Source organism: Elgaria multicarinata, chromosome 9 (assembly GCF_023053635.1).
Source record: "Elgaria multicarinata webbii isolate HBS135686 ecotype San Diego chromosome 9, rElgMul1.1.pri, whole genome shotgun sequence".
Lineage (NCBI taxonomy): Eukaryota > Metazoa > Chordata > Lepidosauria > Squamata > Anguidae > Elgaria > Elgaria multicarinata.
In genome coordinates this window covers 88,162,185-88,187,634 of record NC_086179.1, presented here as the reverse complement: position 1 = coordinate 88,187,634, position 25,450 = coordinate 88,162,185, and the positions used below count along the sequence as shown (strand labels likewise).

Sequence of the window (25,450 nt, the reverse complement as noted above, 5' to 3'; positions counted from 1 at the left end):
CATTCTCTCAGTAAGCACAGTTCTGCCTCTGAGGCACATTTGCCTCAGAGCAACTCTCACTGAACTCAGTGGACTTACTTCACAGTAAACATCATGTTCCCAATCAGACAGGTTCCATTCTTTTCAGTATGGGAGCTTACCACCAGAGTGGTCATTCGCTAATAATTAGAGGTGAGATCCAGCCAGAATTAACTCTGTATTGATTGATTTGATTTGTACCCTGCCTTTCTACCAAGAAAATGGTACTCATAGGGACCACCATGCTTTCCTTGTTGTTGTTGTATTTTGGGTGCGTGCGTGTTTTCAGTTGTCTGGGACGAACTGTGTGGTCTTGGGTAGGGGGATGTATGGCAAGTGAAGAGAGACGGTTCAGGACAAGGGCCTCTGCGGCGACGACACCAACCCCACCCAGAAGGCAACCATCTGTCAGGGATGCTTTAGGGTGGATTCCTGCATTGAGCAGGGGGTTGGACTCAATGGCCTTGTAGGCCCCTTCCAACTCTGCTATTCTATGATTCTATGATTCTATGAAGGCCTTGCCTAGCACACCCTTCTCAACCCAAGCGCCACCACTTGCAAAGCCTGAGGAAAGGGTAAAAACAACACAACCTTTCCCCCTATATGTGAAGGAACAAAGTAAAGGGGTTTTGAAAAATAGGTTCTATTGTTGAGGTGCTGAACTGCAGGTGTATTGGTCGATGTTTTACACTGTGTAAAATAGCAGGCAATAAATCTGAGCTGACGCGTGGTTTGTGGTAACGGAACACAAAGTAAAGTTTATTGAAATGGAACAGATCTTTGGTATTTCAATTTAGATCAAACCTGCTCATTTTTATATTTAAAACAACTGTCCTAAGTCCCTTAAAATCCTATCTCTTCTCACTCCTCACACACCGAACACTCTCAAAAGCACAAGCCTCGGACACTCCACAAGAATAATAATCAGACTCAGACAAGGCAAGACTAAACTAAACTAGCCTCACAATCCCCTCAGCCAAACTATTTATACTCCCCCCTCCCCTTTTCTCACAGCATCACTAGCCACACCCACTGAGTCAAATATTCCGCACTCGCTAGACATACCTAAGGGACAGAAAGGTGGGCGTCGCCACAGCCTCCATCAAGAGTAGACATTTTCTGATTGTGCCACATGCCGGCATCTCCTCAGTCTGGTGTTATGGTGGCTGTCTTGTCAGCCAGCCCTTAGGCCTGTGGGTGCTGCTATGGAATACAAAGTTGATGTGGAATAAGATCTTCCTCACTCAGGATTTGATCATGGCTTAGGATGCTAACCTGGCATGTATAATTGAGACCTGGGTGAGTGAACAGGGGTGGGTGTGTCTCTCCCAGCTGTGCCCACCTGGCTTCTCAGTGCAGCACCAGGGCAGACCCAAGATTCGGGAAGGGGGCATTGTAGTTTATCAGGACTCCTTCTCCAGGGTCCCTTTCAGGTTGGAGTGTATGTGTCTTGCTTTAGGAGAGTACCACCCACCTCAGTGCCCAGCAGTCTCCCTGCCTGAGCAGACAGAGGTGATCTCAGATGTGATCTTGAGTTCCCCCAGGTTGTTGATCCTGGGGGATTTCAATGTACCGGATTGGAAGTGGCTCAGGATTTCATGGTTGCCATTACAGTCATGGGACACCTCTAACATGACATTGGCCCAACACATGTGGCTGGACATACTTTGGACTTGGTTTTCTCACCAGGGCAGGAAAGTGGTGATCAGAAGGTGGAGGGACTTACCAACTTGCCAACATTCCCTTGTCATAATCAGATCACATCCTGGTGAGATTTAGATTGACAGCAGCTTTTCCCCTCTGCAGAGGTGGGGGACCTATTCAAACAGTCCACCCCTGGAGGCTGATGGATCCCCTTGGTTTCGGGGGGATTTTCTAGCTGACAAGACTGACACTCCTGTCAAAGCCCAGGTCAACCTGTGGACTATGGGAAGACCAAGGCAGTGGACACGGTTGCTCCTGAGCATCCTCTCTTGCTTAGCAGAGTCGGGATGGCTCCATGGTATACTCTGGAGCTTAGGGCCCTGAAGCAAGTTGGGAGATGACTAGAATGATGGTAATCCTTAGGACAGCTATGTACCGTGGCGCCCTTCCAAGTATGTCCGACTGCAACCTCTAGCAACCCTAGCCAGCGAGGCCAGTGATGGGAGCCGTTGTCCAAACACATCTGAAGGGCACCAAATCTGTCTCAGGAGATGGGGTCCTTCTTGACCTTGGAAGCTGTGTCCTTGCAGTGGGACAAACAAAACACAGCAAATCCACATTAGATCAGCAATGCAGATGGTCTGCAGCGAACAGTGAAGACACTTGTTTCCAGCTGAGACGTCGCTTATCAGCCGTGCCGGCAAGGCACTGACTGCTCAGAGGAGCCGCAGCTGAGGCTGTACGTCAGCGTTGCTATTTAAAAAGCTTCGAACCGCTTTACAGGGGGGCTTCTACCCATTTAAAACCTGTAGGTGGCCCTCTGATGCTTCCCAACCACATGGGTGGGAAGGGGTGGGTGGGTGACAAAGAAGAAACTGCAGCAGCAAACAACCTTGTTTTCTCCTCCTTTTGGTGTTAAATTTTAATTTTCTCTCCTCTAAATTTCTTAGCACTCTCTTTTAAATAATGCTAAGTGTTCCTAAATTATACATAGGCCTGCAAGCGTCATCATTATAAATTCTGCTTTAAGGGAAAAAAGGTAAGTACAGCCATCCATTATTAAAGTGCTCTATATAAATATTACCATACTTGATTTACTTGGAGGGCTCACCCGCCAAACGTACAGTTTAAAGGAACAGGATCAAGGACAAAACCACATCGACAACAACCTCCCCAAATTGAACTGGAATGATGAGCATATGAACCGGAATACTTTTTATGTACATAAAGATTTGTGCTCGCTTTCAGTGTGGTCAAGGGGCATAGGCTAGTCGGCTTTGGGCTGTGGATTTTCTGCAAGGTGGCCAGGGAACTTACTATCGAGTAGGAGGCAGCATCAGTATGAATTCTACTAGAGTGGACAGGAAGCGAACCAGAGAAAACAAAAACAAAGTAAGACTAGCCCATCAAGATCAAACCCAAGGTAGGGTGATCCTATGAAAAGGAGGACAGGGCTCCTGTATCTTTAACCTTTGTATTGAAAGCGAAATTTCAGCAGGTGTCATTTGTATATATGGGGAACCTGGTGCAATCCCCTCTTCATCACAACAGTTAAAGCTGCAGGTGCCCTGCTCTCTTTTAAATCTGGTCACTCTAGTATAGCTCCTGCAGCTTTAACTGCTGTGATGAAGAGGGAATTTCACTAGGTTCTCCATATATACAAATGACACCTGCTGAAATTCCCTTTTCTATGCAACTGTTAAAGATACAGGAGCCCTCTCCTCCTTCTCATATGGTCAGCCTACCCAAAGTCCATCTGATATTATTATTATTATTATTTATTTATTTATATAGCACCATCAATGTACATGGTGCTGTACAGAGTAAAACAGTAAATAGCAAGACCCTGCCGCATAGGCTTACAATCTAATAAAATCATAGTAAAACAATAAGGAGGGGAAGAGAATGCAAACAGGTACAGGGTAGGGTAAGCAGGCACAGGGTAGGGAAAAACTAACAGTAGAAAGTAACAGTAGAAGTCTGCACAACATCAAGTTTTAAAAGCTTTAGGAAAAAGAAAAGTTTTTAGTTGAGCTTTAAAAGCTGTGGTTGAACTTGTAGTTCTCAAATGTTCTGGAAGAGTGTTCCAGGCATAAGGGGCAGCAGACGAAAATGGACGAAGCCGAGCAAGGGAAGTAGAGGCCCTTGGGCAGGCGAGAAACATGGCATCAGAGGAGCGAAGAGCACGAGCGGGGCAATAGTGTGAGATGAGAGAGGAGAGATATCCTTTTTCCAGCAGCTACCTCTGGAAGCCTATAAACAAAACATGAAAGGTAAACCCCACCCTGATTGTCCCCAGCAACTGTGGGTTTTTCTACATAAGATGCTGAACTTCTTAATTTTTTTATATTAGGTTGAGAAGCCCGACACGTTTCGGCCTGTATTTTTGCTAGGCCTTCTTCAGGGGGTTGTAGGCCATACCTAGATGGGGCGAAATCCCGGGGCGATCCCAGGATTATCCCTGTGCATCCACATGATGCACAGGGGATCCCTCCCTTGCCCCGGGAACTCGCCCTACTCTTTAGGCCAATTTTTTTCATGGTCTCGGGCTGAGCTCGACACCATGGAATGTGCAACCAGGCATCATGGTTTGTTCCGGCTCCTCATGGTTACTCGCAAGGAACCAGGAGCCGCGCACGGGGTGCAGAGCTTCTCAGGAACACTGAGGCCATTAGGGATGGGGGGAGCAGGAAAAATAAGGGTTTTTTTTTTTAAAAAAAAGTTACCTTTTGTGTATGAGCGCTTGTGCGCATCTTCTCCTTTAATAAAAAACAAAACAAAATGGTGGGTGCAACGCCTCTCCCTCTGAGGTCATTGCATGCCGCATGTAAACAGAGGGGGAGATCTCGAGATAAAAACATCGCGAGATCTTCACACCTCCGTCACGCAATAACAGGTATGTCTAATAATAATAACCACCACTAATAATCAGTGAAAGACATTTTGTTGTTAAGAAGAACTCTGCAGACGACTTCCTACAATCCCCTGAAGAAGGCCTAGCAAAAATATAGGCCAAATCGCTTCGGGCTTCTCAACCTAATGTAAAAAAAATTAAAAGTTCAGCATCTTGAGAACTCGTTTCTCCCCTTTTTGCACCTTTCTTGGATGTTTCTCTCTCTCCTCCCATTATTTTTTTTTCCCCCTAACTAAGGCATTTATTATGCGCTCATCCTTCCCTACTCACATTTGTTTATGGGTTCTTTAGACGAAAACGTGACCCTCCAGTTTCGCTTCTGTGTCTAACCAGCATTTTCAGTGAGTTTTTTTAAAGCAGGAAAAATACAGCATTGATTTGTGAAAGTGAAAGAAATCAGGATTTCCTCTTGTGCATTTGCACTATTCCACTATACCATGATGCCACCTAGAGATTAGGTAGCAGGAAAGCAGGAAAGCAAATGCTGCTCGTGTAATGCTCATCTCTCAATTCCATGACAAAACTGAAAGTAGATGCAATAACTTAACAGCCAATTAACAGCCTCGTATAGAGACCCCTGTGAGTTTGGAAGGATAAATCTCCACCATCTGTCATTCAATGGTCTGAGGATTTTACTGCTCTCTCAACGTTTGGACATATATCCTTTAGGCATCAGTTTCACTTGGATTCCTCTTCAGATATGTGGGCTGCTTAATATGAATTTAAATAATTAAGATATGAGTGCTGAATTTCTGTTAATGTTATTGTGAACTAACAATGTCTTGTTATTTTTCTCTTCCTTTTTGTTATATTTGAAAAAAAAGTGAGTAAATAATAAATAAATAAATAAATAAATAAATAAATGGAAAGGTGCCTGAAAGAAAGCTACTTATCCAGTTATGGAGGCAAGAAGAAGAAAATAGGACTGTGCACCTCCTCAGTCCCAAACCTTGAATCTGAGTTGAAATGGGCTAACTTGGCCCACCTCAACCTGAATCCAAGTTGGGACCAGATTGCTCCACCTCAGCCCATAGCAGTCAAAGTGCTTTGGTAGGGTGACCACATGAAAAGGAAGACAGGGCTCCTGTATCTTTAATAGTTTATTTATTTATTTATTTATTACATTTTATTTATTACATTTTTATACCGCCCAATAGCCGAAGCTCTCTGGGCGGTTCACAAAAATTAAAACCATCATAAAACAACCAACAAGTTAAAAATACAAATACAAAATACAATATAAAAAGCGCAACCAGGATAAAACCACGCAGCAAAATTGATATAAGGTTAAAATACAGAGTTAAAACAGTATAATTTAGATTTAAGTTAAAATTAAGTGTTAAAATACTGAGTGAATAAAAAGGTCTTCAGCTGGCGACGAAAGGAGTACAGTGTAGGCGCCAGGCGGACCTCTCTGGGGAGCTCATTCCACAACCGGGGTGCCACAGCGGAGAAAGCCCTCCTCCTAGTAGCCACCTGCCTCACTTCCTTTGGCAGGGGCTCACGGAGAAGGGCCCCTGTAGATGATCTTAAGATCCGGGTAGGTACATATGGGAGGAGGCGTTCCTTCAAATAACCTGGCCCCAAACCGTTTAGGGCTTTAAATGTCAATACCAGCACTTTGAATCGGGCCCGGACCTGGACTGGCAGCCAATGAAGTTGTAAAAGGACTGGCGTAATGTGGTCTCGCTGGCCAGTCCCTGTTAGTAAACGGGCTGCCCTGTTTTGTACCAGCTGAAGCTTCCAGACCGTTTTCAAAGGCAGCCCCACGTATAACGCATTGCAGTAATCCAAACGAGAGGTTATCAGAGCATGGATAACTGTAGCTAGGCTATCACTGTCCAGATAAGGGCGCAGTTGGTATATCAGCCTAAGCTGATAAAAGGTGCTCTTTGCCACTGAGTTCACCTGTGCCTCAAGTGACAGTTCTGGATCCAAGAGCACCCCCAAACTACGGACCCGATCCTTTAGGGAGAGTGCAACCCCGTCCAGGGGTTAATAGTTGCAGAGAAAAGGGAATTTTAGCAGGTGTCATTTGTATATATGGAGAACCTGGTGAAATGCCCTCTTCATCACAACAGCTAAAGCTGCAAGAGCTATACTAGAGTGACCAGATTTAAAAGAGGGCAGGGCACCTGCAGCTTTAACTGTTGTGATAAAGAGGAAATTCCACCAGGTTCCCTATATATACAAATGACACCTGCTGAAATTTCCTTTTCAATACAACTGTTAAAAATACAGGAGCCCTGTCCTCCTTTCCATATGCTCACCCTAGCTTTGGCCAGATTTGGCCTGATGATCAGCTGCTGCCTCCGCCCCCCACCCCTAGCCCCGGCCATACCAGAAGTCTCCTCTTGCACCTTTTCAGTCACCATAGATCTACGCAACAGTAGATCTACGGCACCCCAGAGCCGTCATCTTGCTTACAAATGGTGGCTCTCCTGGAGAAAAAGCAGCTTGCTGGCCCAAGCAGAGGCTTCAGGTAAGTCCCGGGGGGGGGGGGCAGCAGCTCACCAGGTTTGGGGGGTGAGCAGGAGGGGAGGCAGCAATCAGGAAAGGAGGGAAGTCCTAAGGACGCTCAGTCCGCCTCACACTCAGCTTTCGCAGGTGCCCGCAGGGAAACTGCAACAGCTGACCCACTTCAGATTCGGAACTGAAGTCAAAGTGGGCCGGGGCAAAAGCTCTGAATCAGCCTTCAAGGCAAATTGGAGGGGGCTGAGCACAGCCCTAGAGGAAAGTAGATTCTTCTATCAAATCCCACATTGGGTCCTCTTTATACATAGTCCACTAACACATGGTTAGGAGTGTCAGAGCTGACAGCTTTAACCATCTGTTAGGCAGTGAGCATTGGTGCATGTAATACACACCACAATAGAACGCCATTCTTCTAAAGACCATGACCTAGGTTGTTTGGAAAGGCTGAAGCCCGACATATTTTCAAAGGGGAGTGACACCCTATACCACACAATTGTGGGAATTGTAAAGTTAGCCCAAGTAAATCTCCAGGGAATACACAGCAGTCTGTATTGGCCACTGACGAAGACCCTTTGTCGAAACACGTTTGGCCTCTTTCTACGTGGTTTTAGCTACACATTGGTCTGTGCAATATGTTATTGCAATTTTAATGCAATATAATTGTTAATCTTTATTTTATACTTTGTATATTAAACATTATGGTTTCATTGTATATATATCCCTAACTTTTTGTTGAGTATCCCACGTGCATCCCATATTATTTGAATGCAGAGTTCCCTTTCTCTTCCCTTGCACCTTTTTGCCTTAGTAATAATGGAGACTCTCAAGTTAAAAAATTCTTTGTGCTGACCGATCACTCTCATTGGATTGTGGCAGATGTCTCCACAAAGACAAAGGCCCACTTCATACAGTGCAAAAGCTTCACATGTATGGTTGTACACACAACGGTCCAGTTCTATCATCACCTACACATTTTTTGAGGGGGAAGAACCTTGTGAACTTGGCTGAATGTGCAAATGCCCTTAGGTAACTTGTTCAGGAGGTGCTTGATGTAGGGATGGGGGGACATGGCTACTCCACCCCCATTGAGCGGGGTCCTAGGAAACCTTAAAGACCAAAGCTTGGATCCAGATTTACTCATACTTTAAAAAAAAGAATGGGTCTTGAGTTACCAATGGGACTTAAGTTAGTTGTGACTAATCCCATTGTTTTCAGTGGGCCTAAGAGTCAATCGATTGAAATCAATGAGACATCACTTAGGCATGACTAGTAAATCTGGATCCAACCCCAACTCAGTATGTTTTCTGTGGGGAAAAGCCACCATCTAATTTCAATCCTTTCATTTCTTTAGAGACTTGATGGACGATCTGGCTGGCTGGGTCCTCCCTTGTTGATGGGATGGCACGTCACCCTGCAAGACCTGGAAGGAATGACGGTCTCTAGCATTCCTACGGATGTTTCTTAGAGCTGCCAGAACAGGACCGGTGAAGATGTGGGCAAAGCTCCATGTGCTTGCGCTGGCTTTGTTTTCCAAAGGTGTCTTCCCTTCTCTAGGTGACCACAACTTTATAAGGAAAGAAATTAAGATGGAAGGAGACCTGGTTTTCGGCGGTCTGTTCCCGATTAAGGAAAAGGGCTCCGGTGCAGACGAATGTGGGAGGATCAATGAAGACCGAGGCATCCAGCGCCTAGAGGCAATGTTGTTTGCTATCGATGAGATCAACAGGGATAGCTACTTACTCCCAGGAATTAAGCTTGGCGTTCATATTTTGGATACTTGCTCAAGGGACACATATGCATTAGAACAGTCCCTGGAGTTTGTCAGGGCTTCTTTGACTAAGGTGGATGAAGCCGAGTATATGTGTCCCGATGGGTCCTATGCGATTCAAGAAAACATCCCCTTACTCATTGCAGGTGTCATTGGAGGTTCTTACAGCAGCGTCTCCATACAGGTGAGGCCTCAGTCTGAATGTTTCTTCACCTGTCGTAAGGTTTCCCATCGGGAAAATCACCTGGGCCTGTGCGGGTACCATTAGGCAGGGGGAGGCAGTTGGTTGAGACAGCAGTTGCTGGGAGACAGCAAGAGGAAGCCATGTTGGAGGAAAGAGCTGTGTGCCAAGGAGCCTGCCCTGCACCCCCTAAGCTAGCCTGATGCCTTCAGGTGTGTGGGGGCTATGGTGTGTGCTGTATCATTGTCAATCTTGAGGAAAGATTGAACTGCAAGTCCAGTCAGCTTTTGTTCATGGAATGGAGGGGGAGCCATCTTGTTCTTCACCTCAGGCAGCAGAATGACTGGGGGCAGCTCTGCTGCAAGTTAAACCAAAAGAAGGTGCAAATGCAGCAGCCCTTCTAGACAGGCAAACTTCTCCTACCTTGGGGCAGGGCACCTGTGGCCCTCCAGATGGTGTTAGACACTACATCCCATTATCTCTGATCATGGGCCATACTGGTTGGGACTGATGGGAGTCAAAGCCCAACAACATCTGGAGGGCCACAAGTTCCCTCCAGATGTGTTGGACTACATCTCCCATCCTTCCCAGCTAGCATGTTGGCAGCAGGTCGCAGGAGTCAGAGTCCAACATGTGTAGTAGACATCCATTTGGTTAAGGCTGGCATAATAAATGACATTGAGCTTGGAGGAGGAAAATTCCTATTGGGCTAGGAGGGCTTATATGGGCATGTGGTTTGGGGTATGAGAAGGCAGAGAAACTAGCAAGACTTGTGACTTTGAGTGACTTGCTGATGAATGCTAATAGGGATAATATGGCTACTGAATAGGACAATCCTGGAGCGTGTTGAGCTCAAGTGGACAAGGTGTTAAGTGAATGCTGACAATCCCTTTCGTGGAAAGAGAAAGCCTTCTCCTTCCAAATTAAGGCCTTCTTACATCCACATTTCTAGGTGGTGGGGCCAAACTGAGATCAGGTGCACTAAAGATGACTGTGGCTCAAAAATACGGAGCTTAGGCTGAAACGGCCTTCTTTGTAGAAATGGAGCCAATGTGTGAAGTTCTGGGTAGGGACCATCGCTCCGTGCCAAAGTCCCAGGTTCTATCCTTGAACATCATCACCAATTCATAGTCTCTCAGGTAGCAGAGGCTTCTGGGAAGATCCTTCACCTGAGGCCTTGGAGTGGGAAATATGGGGCTACAGACAACGGACTGATGGTCTGACTCCATGGGATGAAGCTTTATATATAAGGTTTCTAGTGGCCTCTGAAACATTTGGAAAAGTTTGCCAGAGATTGAAGTGAGTGCATAGGTAACTGATTATTAAAAAAAAAAGATCTAGTTTATATGCCTTGTCACATTGACAGTGTCACTACTATTCTTAGGCCCAATTCACACCGACCGCTTCCAGTGTGAGCGTCATTTCCCTGTGCTCAGTGCTCTGCACAGTAAATTCAAAACAGGAACAAGGCAGGGACAAGCATTTGCGTTTTTCTTTCCCAGCTGATCGTCACCCAGCAGGGGAAGAAGAAGATGACTGGCTGGGAACGCACCACGCATTTGTCCCTGGCCATGTGGTTCCTGGGTCCATATGTTTACTGTGCAACGTGGTGACTTGCCACAAGGAAGAAACTCCACGACATTTCAGTTGGCCCAAGCTCACTGACTCAGAAATGGACACAATTGTCTCCGTTCAATTAGATATCCAGCATCTGTGTGGACGCTTTGGTGTCCCTGCTCTGCTATCAGCTGGATGTGAACAGAGTCTAGTTGGAAGTGATGGTAGAACAATGATGTCACAGTGATGTCATACAATCCTGGTGCATGCTGGGAGAAGGACGAAGCAGCCAAAGAAAACAGAGTGATGGTGAGGAGGGTAGGTGGCAGCCAACAGGGAAGAGGAAAGTTGAATTCTGCTCAATTTCCTCTATCCTCTCCCCAAGTTGGCTATTTGAGTGGATGCTCAAATAGGGGCCCACTTCCTTTGGTTTATAGGAGATGGATTCCAACTGTTCCTCATCAAAGGTAGGTATGCCCATGATGGTGATGAGAGCAAGATACTAGGGGCTGAGTAGCCAGGCCCCTATCCTCTGAGAATTGTGAGCTTCAGACAAGGGGGGATGGGAGATATTTAGAATATGGAACGAAGAAACCTACAAATGCACCAGAGTTGAATGATGGAACTGGCACAATTCACTTGTAGAACTAATAGTAAATACTTTAGAATCTAAGAAATTTCATTAAGGAAGGTAGACTTGGGGGGTCATCTAATCTAGCTTCTACCACAACAAGAAGGGTTTCAGCAGGGCACCATCTAATAGGTTGTCCAGTCTTAAAATCTCAGACTCTCCTGCATGAGTAGAAATCAGAGGCATAACCCATCATGCACTTTGTGCCTCCTGTCTGCATTTGCAAGCGTCTGGCTCAAGTCTGCCTTCCTCCTGAGATCAAAAGAAAACTGCCTCAGTCCGAGAATACAGGATCAAGGACCTATTCAATGAGATTTTTAGTTTTGCTTCTGGAAAAGGAATAGCTGCTGTGTATGTGTAGGTTTCATCAAGCACTTGAAATTCAAGCAGGCAACAAGGAAGAGCTAGACTATGCAACCCACATGCAGAGAAGTTGCTGTACTTTGAACATTCAGAAGAAAACCATGGCCACAACCCAGGGAGACAGAGCTGATTTACAGCTGCATGTTGCTCTGTAGACCATATCACACACTTACAAGAACGTGATGCTCTTTGCACAGTGCAGAAGTAGTCGCATGCCCTTCCCCCCATGATGCACTGAGTGTTGTGCATAAGGTGGGCAGGTCACATGGAGGCATGATGTTTCCCCCTCAGAAAGGGGGGAGGTGGGCAGAAGAAAGGTTTGGGTCAGTGGCCTCAGCTCAGTGTTTTAGCCACTGTGCTACAGGATCTCCCATGGAATTGTGATCTGTACTTCCCCAGTGAAAATATCTGTAGCTTATGAGTCTTAAATAAATGCACCCAAATGAGGGATAGTTATTTAACATATGTGCAGAAAATACCAATGAGATTGAGAACACGCACACACACAAAAACCTATGAAGAAGGGTTCTGTTTCCTCTGTTCTATCCTATTCCAATCTGTCTGGCCAGATCGACACCAAGTAGGATATAAAACTATGAAAGTGGTTTGAAAACAGAATATGGAATGTGTCAATGGGCCCCAACAGTTGTCAATGCACTTCAATCAATACCATTATAAAGCAGTAATGTATCTCCTGTCTATGGGCCTTGCTAGACCTACCTGATAATCCGGTGGGGAGTCGGGGCAACGCCGCACTCCAGCTAGCCCGGGCCATTGCCCCTAGCTAGACATAACATGCGACGGAGTAAGGGAAAGCCCCGTCGCGTCTTCCATTTCTTTTTAATTAAAGGGCCATGTGCGCAGCAGCGCACCGAGAAGGTAGGGGTTTTTTTTTAAAAAAAAGGGTTCCCTGCTCCCCCCTGCCCCCAATTCCCCCCCACAATGCCTGATGCCCCCCCCCACTCGCCCACTCGCTCGCCCGCCCCTTCGCTTGCCCGCTACCTCGCTGGCTCGCCATGTCCACCTCCCCGCTCGCCATGTCCACCTCCCCGCTCGCCATGTCCCCCTCCCCGCTCGCCATGTCCACACACCCTCGCTCGCCATGTCTACACACACCCACTTGCCATGTCCACCACCCCCCACTCGCCATGTCCACCCCCCCGCTCGCCATGTCCACCCCCCACTCGCCCGCTCACAATGTCCGATGCCCCCTCCGCCTCCCCGTCCGTGATCTCCTCCCCAGGCCCGATGGGCACAGCTCTCCTATGGCTGTGCCCAGTGCACTGTGCTCCGTGCCCAGAGCACTGTGCCCAGTGTGCGGCTTCTCCCGGCTACCTGCGAGTAAGCAAGCAGCCAGGAAAAGCCACGGAACTAGCTAGACCTTCCGCAACAAGCGGATCCAGTTATCCCGGGTCAAGGGAGGGTTTAGCCCGGCCTGACCCCGGGATCCCCTGTACGTCATCTGCACGCACAGCAGGGAGCCCGGGCCTCACACCGGGCTAAACACTCGTCTAGCAACGGCCTATGTCACCATTTTGCGCCCTCTGAGCATGCTCAGTCCCATAAGCAACCCCTTGGGTTGCTTATGGGAGGTGTTCCCCCTGAAGATTCCACACACACACACACACACACACACACACACACACACACACAAGATTTTCTTATATTTCTGCAAACTTTTGGGTTCATTCAAGATTGCTGGTACCTCCTTCTTTTGCATGGATGGTCCAATTATGGCTACAAGGACTGGGAGAACAGAGATCATTATTAGTCTATATGATGTTTCTATTTTTATTGTATGATTTCATGGATAATCAGCCACTTCAGGTGCCTTTTAAGGTGAAAGGATGGATTGTGAATGTTTTGAATAAATATGTAATATACGGTAATTATATTCTTCATGTTTCAGGCAGGCTAAATCCGTACAGTGGCTTTTCCCTAATAATGGATTCTGTACAAGCTTTTGCTATCAGCCTCACTGCAGCTTAGCGCACATTTCAGATTCATATGATTTTAATTGGCTCCATAGACCAGGTTATACACTGTGATTTATTTATTTTTACTAGTGACTGTGGCGGGGGGGGGGGAGGGGGTTGTCATGTTCATTTGCCATATTTTGGTGGGAGAGATGAAGAGGAAAGCAACAACGTGACAACACAAAGAAATGATCAGACTGACAGCTGCCCAGACAGAAAGCACAGGGCATTATAAATATTGCTGCAAACAGCAACAAAGGAAAAATGGGAATGCCGCTTGTTCAGTTCAGCAGACAAGCAGGGGTGGAGGGATGGAATAGAGTAGCTGGAATACCGAACCGGAGGACTCCACACTGCAACGTTTTGTTGCAGGTCCAACTTTATAAGGAACGAAATTTAGTCCAACACAAAAGCAACACAATGGTAAAACACAGCATCAAAGCAAAAATAAACCACAGCAGTATTTATTTATTTATTTATTTATTAAATTTATATACCGCCCCATAACCGAAGCTCTCTGGGCAGTTTACAAAAGTTAAAAACAGTGAACATTAAACAGTATACAAAAATTTAAACCATCAAAAATATAAAAACAACAGTATCCATTTAAACAACAACAGTTCTGGGGTCCACTAAAAATAAACTTAGCATATGTTGTTAAATGCTGTTAAATGCCTGGGTAGGGTGACCATATGAAAAGGAGGACAGGGCTCCTGTATCTTTAACAGTTGCATAGAAAAAGAAATTTCAGCAAGTGTCATTTGTATATATGGAGAACCTGGTGAAATTCCCTCTTCATCACAACAGTTAAAGCTGCAGGAGCTATACGAGAGTGACCAGATTTTTAAAAAGGGCAGGGCACCTGCAGCTTTAACTGTTGTGATGAAGAGGAAATTTCACTAGGTTCTCCATATATACAAATGACATTGTGGGGCGGACGCAAGAAATGAGAGACGACACCACAGATTGGATTTAAACTTGGCCACTTTTATTCAAGATCTGTAAAGGGTTCTTGTCGGGCATCCAGTCAAGCCTGCAAGCAGGCCTTCTATGCGGAGGGGCGAGCTTTCACGGCCCAGCGGGTGGCGCTCTATTTCTTGCCACCCTGCTGTCCATCCCCTGATGGGGTAGGGAGACCTTCCCTTGTCAACCCCAACCCATGCCCCCTTGGCTCAAGGTGGGTGAGAGAGGTCGGCCTCATAGGTGGTCCTTATCCCCCGGCCCGGCCACAAGGCTCAACACTGGGAGCCCTCGGGAATCACCTATCACTGTAACAGTGCCTATGAATGCCCGCCATTCAGTTCCCTGTGGATGCCCGTCCCTACCTGCCACGGGGGGCGTCAAGCCACTTGCTTAGTCGCTCCCCCACCCCCACGCCTAGGAATATGCCTCTCAGGGCCCTTTGCAGATCATGTAGGAATAGATCATTGCCTAAGTCGGACAGGTGTACGCCATCCTGTCTGTAAAGCTCCCTCCGGGTTAATGTGATAGTGGGGTGCTGGATGCTAAAGCCTCCATGTTTGAGTAAATCTCTGAATATCTCGCTATTCACGCTTCGCCACGCCCGTTCCATCGCTTTGACGGTGCAGCCTGATCACCACGTGAACCTGGGCAGCACGCACGACCACCTGCAGCTTTCACTGTTGTGATGAAGAGGAAATTTCACCAGGTTCTCCATATATACAAATGACACTTGCTGAAATTTCTTTTTCTATGCAACTGTTAAAGATACAGGAGCCCTGTCCTCCTTTTCATATGGTCACCCTGTGCCTGGAGGAAGAGAAAAGTCTTGACCTGGCACCGAAATGATAACAATGTTGGTGCCAGGCGAGCCTCATTGGGGAGATAATTCCATAATTGGGGGGCCACCACTGAAAAGGCCCTCTCCCTTGTTGCCAACATTCAAGCCCTTTCCCTCTCAAACACTGTCTGGAGCAAGGAACATCTCTGTTCCCTGTTCCAGACAGATGGTGCCCAATCAACAGCCCAGATGACTGAAGAGAATTCCATAATCCAGGAGTTACCACTGAAAATGACCTATCCTTAGCAGATATTAATAGCCTCAGAATGAGTCAAAACAGATGGTGACCTAAGCAACTGGGTAAGTTGATATGGAGAGACATGATAGAGGTGTGGAGAAAGTGGATAGGGAGACATTTTTCTCCGTCTCTCATACTACTAGAACCTGGGTCATCCCATGAAGCTGATTGTTGGGAGATTTGGGCCAGATAAAAGGAAGTCCTTCTTCACATAGCACATAGTTAAAAATATGGAATTCACTACCACAAGATGTAGCGATGGCCACCAATTTGGATGGCTTTAAAAGGGGGGCAGACAAATTCCTGGAGAAGGCTATCCATAGCTACTAATCCAGATAGCTCTATGTTACCTCCAGAATCAGAGGCAATATCTCTATGTACACCAGTTCCTGGGGAACATGGGTGAGAGGGTGCTGTTGTATTCATGCCCTACTTGTGGGTTTCTCCTGAGCAGCTGGTTGGCCACTGTGTGAACAGAATGCTTGACTAGATGGACCCTTGGACTAGATGAATCCTGATCCAGCATGGCTCTTCTTATGTTCTTTAAGTATCCTGTGCTCTGGACCATTTATGGCAGAGGTGTGCAACTTGTGCCCCTCCAGATGTTTGGACTGCAACTCCCATCAGCCCCGGCCACCATAACCAATGGTCATGGGAGTTGCAGGCTAAAGCATCTGCTGTAGGCCAAAAATAATCCTACACCCCATCTCTTGATTTATGGCCAGAATTTTGAAACAATGTCCAAGAAACAAATGGGAGCCAATCAAACTTGTCACTTTATGCACATTTATTGCAGTCCCATGCCATACATGGCTTGGGACCGCAATACCTGATGGAATGCCTCTCCCGACATGAACCTCCCCGTACACTGCGCTCAACATCTAAGGTCCTCCTCCGAGTGCCTACTCCGAGGGAAGCTTGGAGGATGGCAACAAGGGAGAGGGCCTTTTCGGTGATGGCCCCCCAACTGTGGAATGATCTCCCCGATGAGGCTCGCTTGGCGCCAACATTGTTATCTTTCAGGTGCCAGGTCAAGACTTTCCTCTTCTCCCAGGCATTTTAACAGCATTTAACAACGTTAAGTTTGTTTTTAATGGACCCCAGAATTGTTGTTTTTAAATGGATACTGTTGTTTTTATACTGTTTTTTATGTTTTGATGGTTTTTAAATTTTGTATACTTTTAATGTTTACCATTTCTAATTGTTGTAAACCGCCCAGAGAGCTTCGGCTGTGGGGCGGTATATAAATGTAATAAATAAATAAACTGAGAGTAAACACCATTGAACTGAAGGTAACTGCATTCATTCAGTTATAGGTTTTGGATTCACCTAAGGACAGGTGTGCATGCTCCATATAGTGTGTTCCACTCCATACTCATGCCACCACATTCTGGATCTACTGCAGTAGATAGTTTTCAAGGGCAGCAACATACTCCATGGTTTGCAGCAATCTAATCTGAAGATCACCAAGACATTATCCAAAGAGAGTTGTAAGAAAAATTAAAATACTCTAAACAAAATATAATTACAGCTAGTGCGTAAAAGAGAGGTAGTTTTTTTTAAAAAAAATCAAAAGATTAACAGCAAGTTCTACAAAAAGCACCAGAGTTCTAAGGGGAACATAAGAATGATGTCTGACTTTTATATATGTTCTGGAAGACACTTTTAGAAAATGACTAGACTGCTCATAGCCATTGATCCTACAGAACTGAGAAATGAAAAGTGAGCAAAATTATACCTTTTATATGCTAAATTAGACCTCAAGAGACTGGAACACCCTTTAAACCCCAAGGAGGTGATGCTAGATTATCTACACGGCCAAGTTGAGTTATCTGATATTGAATTAGTGTTTAATATATTAATCACTTCACACTTAGAAATTGTTCCCAGACAGATTTTTTTTCCAAAATACCATCCGAGAATGAAATGATACGGGGGTTGGGGTGGATCTGAGAAGAAAAAGAGAATTTGATTAAACTGATTTATGAAGCAAGAGCGCTTGACAACCCTTTTTTAAGTATAAAATAGAATTTATATGTTAATATTTTTAAGGGTATAATCCTATGCATGGCGGGCTGGGGAATTCTGGGAGTTGTAGGAATCTTTGCTGTCTAACCATGCATAGGATTGTAACCTATATCAACTTATAGGCAATCAAGATAGTGTTAAGGACACAGTCTGAAGGCATCTGAAATAGAAAACAGCTGAAGCGCTGTTTTTTCATGTCTGAATGGGATCTACGCATACCACCTTGAATTCCATGATGGAAGAAAAGTGGAACACAGATGCAATACATAAAGAAACTTGGTTAAGATTTTTCTATTTTATGTTTTGGCCTGAGGGCCAAATTCAATTTCAGAGCTGTTCTTCAAGGGTGGGCAAGCCAATGGCACAGGGCCAAAAAATACCAGCAATACCCAAAATACTGGTATATTGAACATGAAACTCTTCCTTTAAGAAAGTAAGTCTTAAGAGATGCATTTCAACATTCCAGAATGGGGGGAAATGCTGCACAGAAGCTTGGGAAACCACAAAACAATCAGCAGTTAGGGGAAAGGGGATGGAGCCAGGCAAAGGGTGCAAGACCATGTGAGGAACCCTGGAGGGTCGGGATGAGATGCCTGGTAGGCTGGATTTGGCCAGCAGGCCAGAGATTAAACACCCCTGTTTGATGTAATCCTTAATTATAACTCCTACAGAAGGTCAACCCTGGAAATAACATTTAACGAATACGGGGTGTGAACTTCCAAATGACAAATTGTTCATTAGACTGTGGCTCAATGAGAAAAGCTGTGATTGGTGAATGGAAGGTGTGATCTGTAGTATGCGGAGGACGAGGGTACAAGAAGAGCCAGTGTGGTGTAGCGGCTAGAGTGTCAGACTGGGAGTCGGGAGATCCAGGTTCTAGTCCCCACTCAGCCATGGAAACCCATTGGGTGACTTTGGGCCTGTCACAGGCTCTCAGCCCAACCCACCTCACAGGGTTGTTGTTGTGAGGATAAAGTGGAGAGGAGGAGGAGGAGGATTAAGTATGCTGCCTTGGGTTCCTTGCAGGAAAAGAGGTGGGATATAAATGCAATAATAAATAAAATAAGTAAAGCTAGGAGAGCCACAAAGGGCATATAAAGTGTCTACTTGTCAGGTGTCCATGTGGTGGCAAAACCTGCCTTCATAGTGTGTGAAGTGGCCCTTAGGCAGTTCACAGAAAGCCAGCTGGTTATGTGGCCAGTGAGAAGGAATTTTCTCACAGACTCAAGGTGGGCTTCCAGTAATGAGCAAACAGCCCTAAGCTTTTCTATTCAGAAGTAAGTCCAACTGAGCTTTTCATAAGCCTTCAAGCAAGGCAATTACTTTTTTATAGTGAGACAGCCACTATATAAAATCTTTCATGAGTACGAGTTCCACAGTATCAAATTTGCAACTCCATCTCAGGGCTGGAACTTTCCTTTGAGGGTGGGTGTTACTGAAGCGTGGTGATGATAGGAAGGACCTGGGAGAATGAAATGTTTCCCTTCTGATTTCTGAATGTGAGCATTAAAAATAAAATAAAAGTCTGACTCATATCGATAGAACTTAAGAGGATCCTGCTGGATCAGACCAAAGGCCTTACTAGTCCAGGCTTTTGTTCCCACCGTGGTCAGCCACATGCCTTTGAGAAGCCCACAAGCAGGGCATGAATGCAATAACAACTTCAGTTTCTTCTCTCACATGGAGACTGGTCCATTTGCCCTGTATCTGGACTCTATTCACACATTCCTCACATGATGGGCTACCCTGCAACTGACTCCTTCCCCAGTGATGTAGGCCCTACGGGCCCTCCTCCCTCAGCATCCATACCTTCACCAGGATGTACTGTGCTCCATGTAATTGGGACCTCTGTGGAATTGGGGGTCCCAAGTGAGAGAAGAGCCTAGGTGTAAACAGTTGCTCATGCACTGATCCACTGTGCAGCCATCTACACTGTCAGCATTAGCCAGCTAAGATGGGAACATGAGTGGGTGGGTGTTGTTGCACCATGTCCTACTTGTTTAAAAAGTAAGAATTACCCACCCTCAGCACAGGCAGTTGTACAGGGGTGCAGAAGATGCCACGGCCAGAATGGTGACTCATCCAAAGATACAACAGGCAGCCTCCCAAGTGAGTGGGTTCACAGGTCACCTGGCAACACACTTTTTGCATGACACTGAGGCCTTAGCTAGACCTAAGGTTTATCCCGGGGTCGTCCCTGCCTGCTCCCAGGATATCCTGTGTGTCATTTACATGAACAGGGATGACCCCGGGATAAACTTTAGGTCTAGCTAAGGCCTTAGTTAGGTCAACGGCAGAAAGGCATGGTTGGGGTATAATGGCAAATATCAATATTCAGTCAGAATGATGATGCTTAAAAGTGGGTGTAAACAGGATAAGTATCAGGTACTTCCTTTTGGCATAAAGTGTCTCCACTCCCACTGTTCTGCTTTGCTAATGAAGTCATAGGGCTCTTTAAGGTACTGCCTTCCTACAGAGTTATAATAACAGATAATGGATATTTAGCTAGATTTTTACCATTTAATTTCCAATATGGCTGGCAGGCGGTAAGTCTAAACAGCCACTGTTTCATTTTTCAGGGTTATTTTTTCTTAATTATTTCCCCAGCAGGCAAAATGTTGTTGGAGAATTTATTTAAGGGAAACAGAATAAAATCTGCTTAGAATATCCTAGCGATGCAATTAAAGGATTTAGCTCCCAAAATTTCCACCAATGTACAATATCCTTATTTGAAAATCTATCAGCAGGGGCTGGGCTAAATAAACTTGGTGACTTCTCAGGGCTCATCTACACCAAGCAGGATATTCCACTATGAAAGCAGTATGACAGCGGTATGCAAAAGGCAGGAGCTACACTACTGCTTTATAGTGGTATTGAAGTGCACTGACAACTGTTGGAGCCCATGACACATACCATATACCACTTTCATAGTCTTATATCCTGCTTGGTGTAGATATGTCATGAGCCCCAACAGTTGTCAGTGCACTTCAGTACCACTATAAAGCAGTAGTGTAGATCCTGCAGTGAGCTTCCATACTGCTATAAAGCAGTAGTGTGGCTCCTGCCTCTTATATACCACTTTCATAGTGGAATATCCTGCTTGGTGTAAATGAGCCATCCGTCTACCCATTTACAACTTCATGGATAAAACATCAAAAGAGCATTAAAACTCCGAGCCAGTTCAAACGTGCTCATTCATCTCTTGATGATCATAGCACGAAGAAATGATTTGCCTGTGGGAATAAACCATCGCACATCAAACTTTCATGTAGCCTCAACCACAACCCTGAATTTATTTAATCTATAAGATTTCACATTTTTTAATAATCACAATACAACACAAATTTTACAACAACCACTATAAATTAATCCATGAACAAGTATGAATTAATAGGGATAAATGCCAAGTTCTACATTTAGGGAATAGAAACCAATTGCACAGTTACAAGATGGGGGACACTTGGCTCAGCAATACTACAAACGAGAAAGATCTTGGAATTGTTGTAGATCACAAGCTGAATATGAGCCAACAGTGCGATATGGCTGCAAGAAAGGCAAATGCTATTTTGGGCTGCATTAATAGAAGTATAGCTTCCAAATCACGTGAGGTACTGGTTCCTCTCTATTCGGCCCTGGTTAGGCCTCATCTAGAGTATTGCGTCCAGTTCTGGGCTCCACAATTCAAGAAGGATGCAGACAAGCTGGAGCGTGTTCAGAAGAGGGCAACCAGGATGATCAGAGGTCTAGAAACAAAGCCCTATGAAGAGAGACTGAAAGAACTGGGCATGTTTAGCCTGGAGAAGAGAAGATTGAGGGGAGACATGATAGCACTCTTCAAATACTTAAAAGGTTGTCACACAGAAGAAGGCCAGGATCTCTTCTTGATCCTCCCAGAGTGCAGGACACGGAATAACGGGCTCAAGTTAAAGGAAGCCAGATTCCGGCTGGACATCAGGAAAAACTTCCTGACTGTTAGAGCAGTGCGACAATGGAATCAGCTACCTAGGGAGGTTGTGGGCTCTCCCACACTAGAGGCCTTCAAGAGGCAGCTGGACAACCATCTGTCAGGGATGCTTTAGGGTGGATTCCTGCATTGAGCAGGGGGTTGGACTCGATGGCCTTGTAGGCCCCTTCCAACTCTGCTATTCTATGATTCTATGATTCTATGAATTCCGATTTTCCTCAAATGAATCATAAACTAATCCAAGAGTTAATATATTCATTATTTTATATTATAGCCAACTTTATAGCAAAGCACTGTATAACTCTCCAAAACTCTATGGCCATGTTCGCACAAAATAGTAAACCAGGATTCCAGGGGATCCTGGCTTAGCAGTCAAGCACAGTGTGCTGGTATATGCTGCCCAGTTGTTTCTACTTGGTTCCTCCCACCTGCTTGGCTCCTCCCACTTGGTTGCTTGCAGCTTTTTCTTCCTGGTGAATTCCTGTAGCTAAAAGACATGAAACCTCCAATCCACAGGCCTGAGAAAGCCCATGGGGGTGGGGGGTTCCCCATCTAGGCCGGATCTACACTACTGCTTTAAAGCGCTTTATAACAGTTATAAAGCGTTTTAACTGCTTTAAAGAGCTATAAAACTGTTATAAAGCGCTTTAAAGCAGTACTGTAGATCCGGCCCTAGACTGGCAGGTTTTTTTCCTCTGGCCCCACCCCCTCTGGCACGGAGGGAAATACTATTAACTCTGATCAGCAGCTGATCAGAGATCAGTGCTTTTCCCTAGTTGGTGGTGAAAAAGGCAGCTCAGTGTAGCCATTCTTGCTCGAAGGAGGAGGCAGGTGAGAGCAAGCAGGCATTGCACGTGAGCATGAATGATGATAAGCCAGAATTCTCCACAATTCATTTTGAGTGACTGCAACCTATACAAGATTGCCACTCAACAATGAAATTCGATCAATATTGTCTATCGGCTTTTAATCTAACAATTTCACTTACTTTACCTGACTGCACTGCCATGTTCTACCTCAGCCACTGTTAGCAAGTTTGAAATCTTTGTCCAGTGTATTCTATCACGTATATTTACATTATTCAATTCTAGACGCATTTTGGGGGGGTCTCCAATGACCATACATATCCAGTGCTCATCCTCTGTGTGTTTCTTTTAATATAAAACCAAAACCTTTGTACAATGGGGCAAGGCCACCACATGTATAAATGATCTGCCTCTACTAAATCACAATTCCAGCATACACACATTTTTCTCATTTAGTTCAGTGTAAGATGCCCATGGTACAATAATTTATCATCATTTTTTTCTCTTACATTTACACACTTGGTCGTGCCTGCTCCTCCCATAAAAACTGAATTCCATTCATTTTCAATAAGAACATAAGAAGAGGGTCCATTTAGTTCAGCATTCTGTTCACAGAGGCCACAGCTAAACTTATGGTTTATCCTGGGATCATCCAGGGTTCGCCCCTGCCTGAGCACTGGATCCCCTGTGTGTCACCGAGATGAACAGGTTTGACCCCTGGTCGATCCAGGGATAAACCTTAGGTCTAGCTATGGCTACAGTGGCCAACCAGTCGTCAACAGAAAACCCACAAGCAGGACATGAATGCAACAGCACCCTCCCAATACTGGAGGTAGCATAGAGTCATCCGGACTAGTAGCCATTGGCCCTTTCTACACCTACGGGTGTAGAGGGAGGGAGAGGAGGTGATCCTAGACTTACCTGCTTCTGGGATCATCGCCCTCAGTCCACATGGGATGCGTGAAATCATAGGCATTGTGCCCATCACAGCCGCCATTTTTTTTAAAGCGAAAGAGCTGGAGCACACTCACGCTTCAGCGAAAATTAAGGTAAAAGAAGAAAAGGGGGGAAAGCGGCTGTTCCCCACCCTACCCCCGATGGCCCTAGACTCCCCCCGTCCCAGCTCTTTCCCTCTGATTACCCGCGCTACTCACGGGGAAGAAGCCAGGATGGGCACCCACACCACCCACAGTTCTCGGAATTGTCCCGGGACTGCAGGTAAAACCAGGATAACTGTGGTTTCAGTTATCCTGGGGAAATGGAGGGATCGTCCCTCCCTGCTCCTGGGATCCCCTGTGCGTCATTTAGGCCCTTTCTACACCTAAGGATTATCCCAGGAAATTGGAGGGATCGTCCCTGCCTGCTCCCAGAATCCCCTGTGTGTCATTTGCATGCACAGGGATGATCCCTGGACGATCCCAGGGGAAACGGATGGTGTAGAAAGGGCCCTTGATAGCCTTGTCCTCCAGGAACTTGTCTAACCCCCTTTTAAAGCCATCCCAATTGGTGGCCATCACTACATCTTGTGGTAGTGAATTCTGCAGTAAACTATGCATTGTGTAAAGAAATACTTCCTTTTATGTGTCCTGAATCTCCCACCAATCAATTTCACGGAATGGCCCCAGGTTCTAGTGTTAGCAGAACCACCTCCATTTTTAACAGGAAACTGTAAAATCTCCATTGCACTCCAAGCAAAATGTCAAAATGCCCTGTATGAGAATGTCTCCTTGTGTGCGTCCTTGCATCCTTGATTACTAATATAAACAAGAGTCCTGGCTCCAGCTGTCTGTGTTGAAGTTAACTCTCTGTAACTTACTGTCAGGCCAAAGGTATTGTTTACAGGACTGTTTAGCATAATTAACTATGCCTCAGTGTTATGTTCTGATTGGTTAATGCTGCTACTGGGCCCTGCCCCTTGAAAGCTTTAATACTGTACCATATTCCCTATGTCTTTTGTCTGATTGCTCCCTTTGAAGAGACCAGGCCTTGATTACTAATCAATAAAGCGCTTTTGAACCCTCTGTCGCTGGAATGGTGGAGTCGTGCTTAAGGGCTGTTTGGATCTCGTCCTTGGGTGAAAAGAACATTGATCTAACACTAGTATTTTGAGAGAGGAAGAAAACTGTTACCCTTCCCACATTCCCCACACCATGCCTCATTTTGTACACCTCTATCCTGTCTCCCCTTACTTGCTTTATTTCCCCCTAAGGTAAACAATCCCAGCTGTTGTAACCTTCCCTCGTAGGGGAGATGCCCCGGCCCCTTGATCAGTTTAGTTGTCCTTGTCTGCACTTTTTCCAGCTCTACAATAGCAAAGACCTTTTTATTCTCTCAGGCCTTTTAGTCTTTCAGATTCTTTTTATTAGGTACGGTATTTCAAATTTTTGCTGCTAGCTTCTCTTTGATTGTTTTATTTTTATATTGTAGCTTTAAAGTTCTAAACGTTTATATTGTTTTCATCACCTGTGTTTTATTGTTTTGTGTTTTATGGTTTTAAATGTTGTGAACTGCCCAGAGAGTTTTGACTTTGGGGCAGTATTAAATGTAATAAATACATAAATAACGAAACAACTGCAGCAGGATCAGCCCCGAGCTAGAATAGGTCAGAAGGTCCTCCTGCCACACAACTTGAGCTTACTCAGAGTTAATCATGGGCATGAACAATCAGAAAATGGGCCCATTCAGAAGATACCTTAAACCATGGCTTTACCCTTGGTGGTTAAGCCAGAAAGCCAGGCTGTGTTCAGAAGGCACCTTAAACCATGGCTTTAACCATGGCAAATAAGGCTTTTTGCTTTGTTCACCATGGTTAAAGCCATGGTTTAAGGTGTCTTCTGAACACAGCCCAGCTTTCTGGCTTATCCACCATGGTTAAAGCCATGGTTTAAGGTGTCTTCTGAACACAGCCTGGCTTTCTGGCTTAACCACCATGGTTATAGCCATGGTTTAAGGTGCCTTCTGAACAGGGCCAATGTGTTCTTGCTGGATACAGACCAATTTACCTTCAGCTTCCCATGAGCAAGGTTTGGATCCTCACAGTGCCTGCATACTTGATCAATGCACATGCAACTCCATTGACAATTATG

The 25,450-nt window shown here is 45.5% G+C and overlaps 1 protein-coding gene across 2 annotated transcripts in view; it reads left to right on the top strand.

Annotated features, from left to right (window-relative positions):
• Nucleotides 1-8,457: 8,457 nt before the first annotated feature.
• GRM3 (glutamate metabotropic receptor 3) overlaps nucleotides 8,458-25,450 on the top strand; it is a 68,451-nt gene continuing 51,458 nt past the window's right edge. Inside the window, exon 1 of one of the 2 annotated variants that reach the window (XM_063134305.1) lies at nucleotides 8,458-9,003. In XM_063134305.1, the coding sequence (XP_062990375.1) occupies nucleotides 8,506-9,003 (498 nt within the window). In that variant the 5' untranslated portion in view covers nucleotides 8,458-8,505. The remainder of the gene's footprint in view (nucleotides 9,004-25,450) is intronic. The other variant, XM_063134306.1, reaches the window with a different exon arrangement.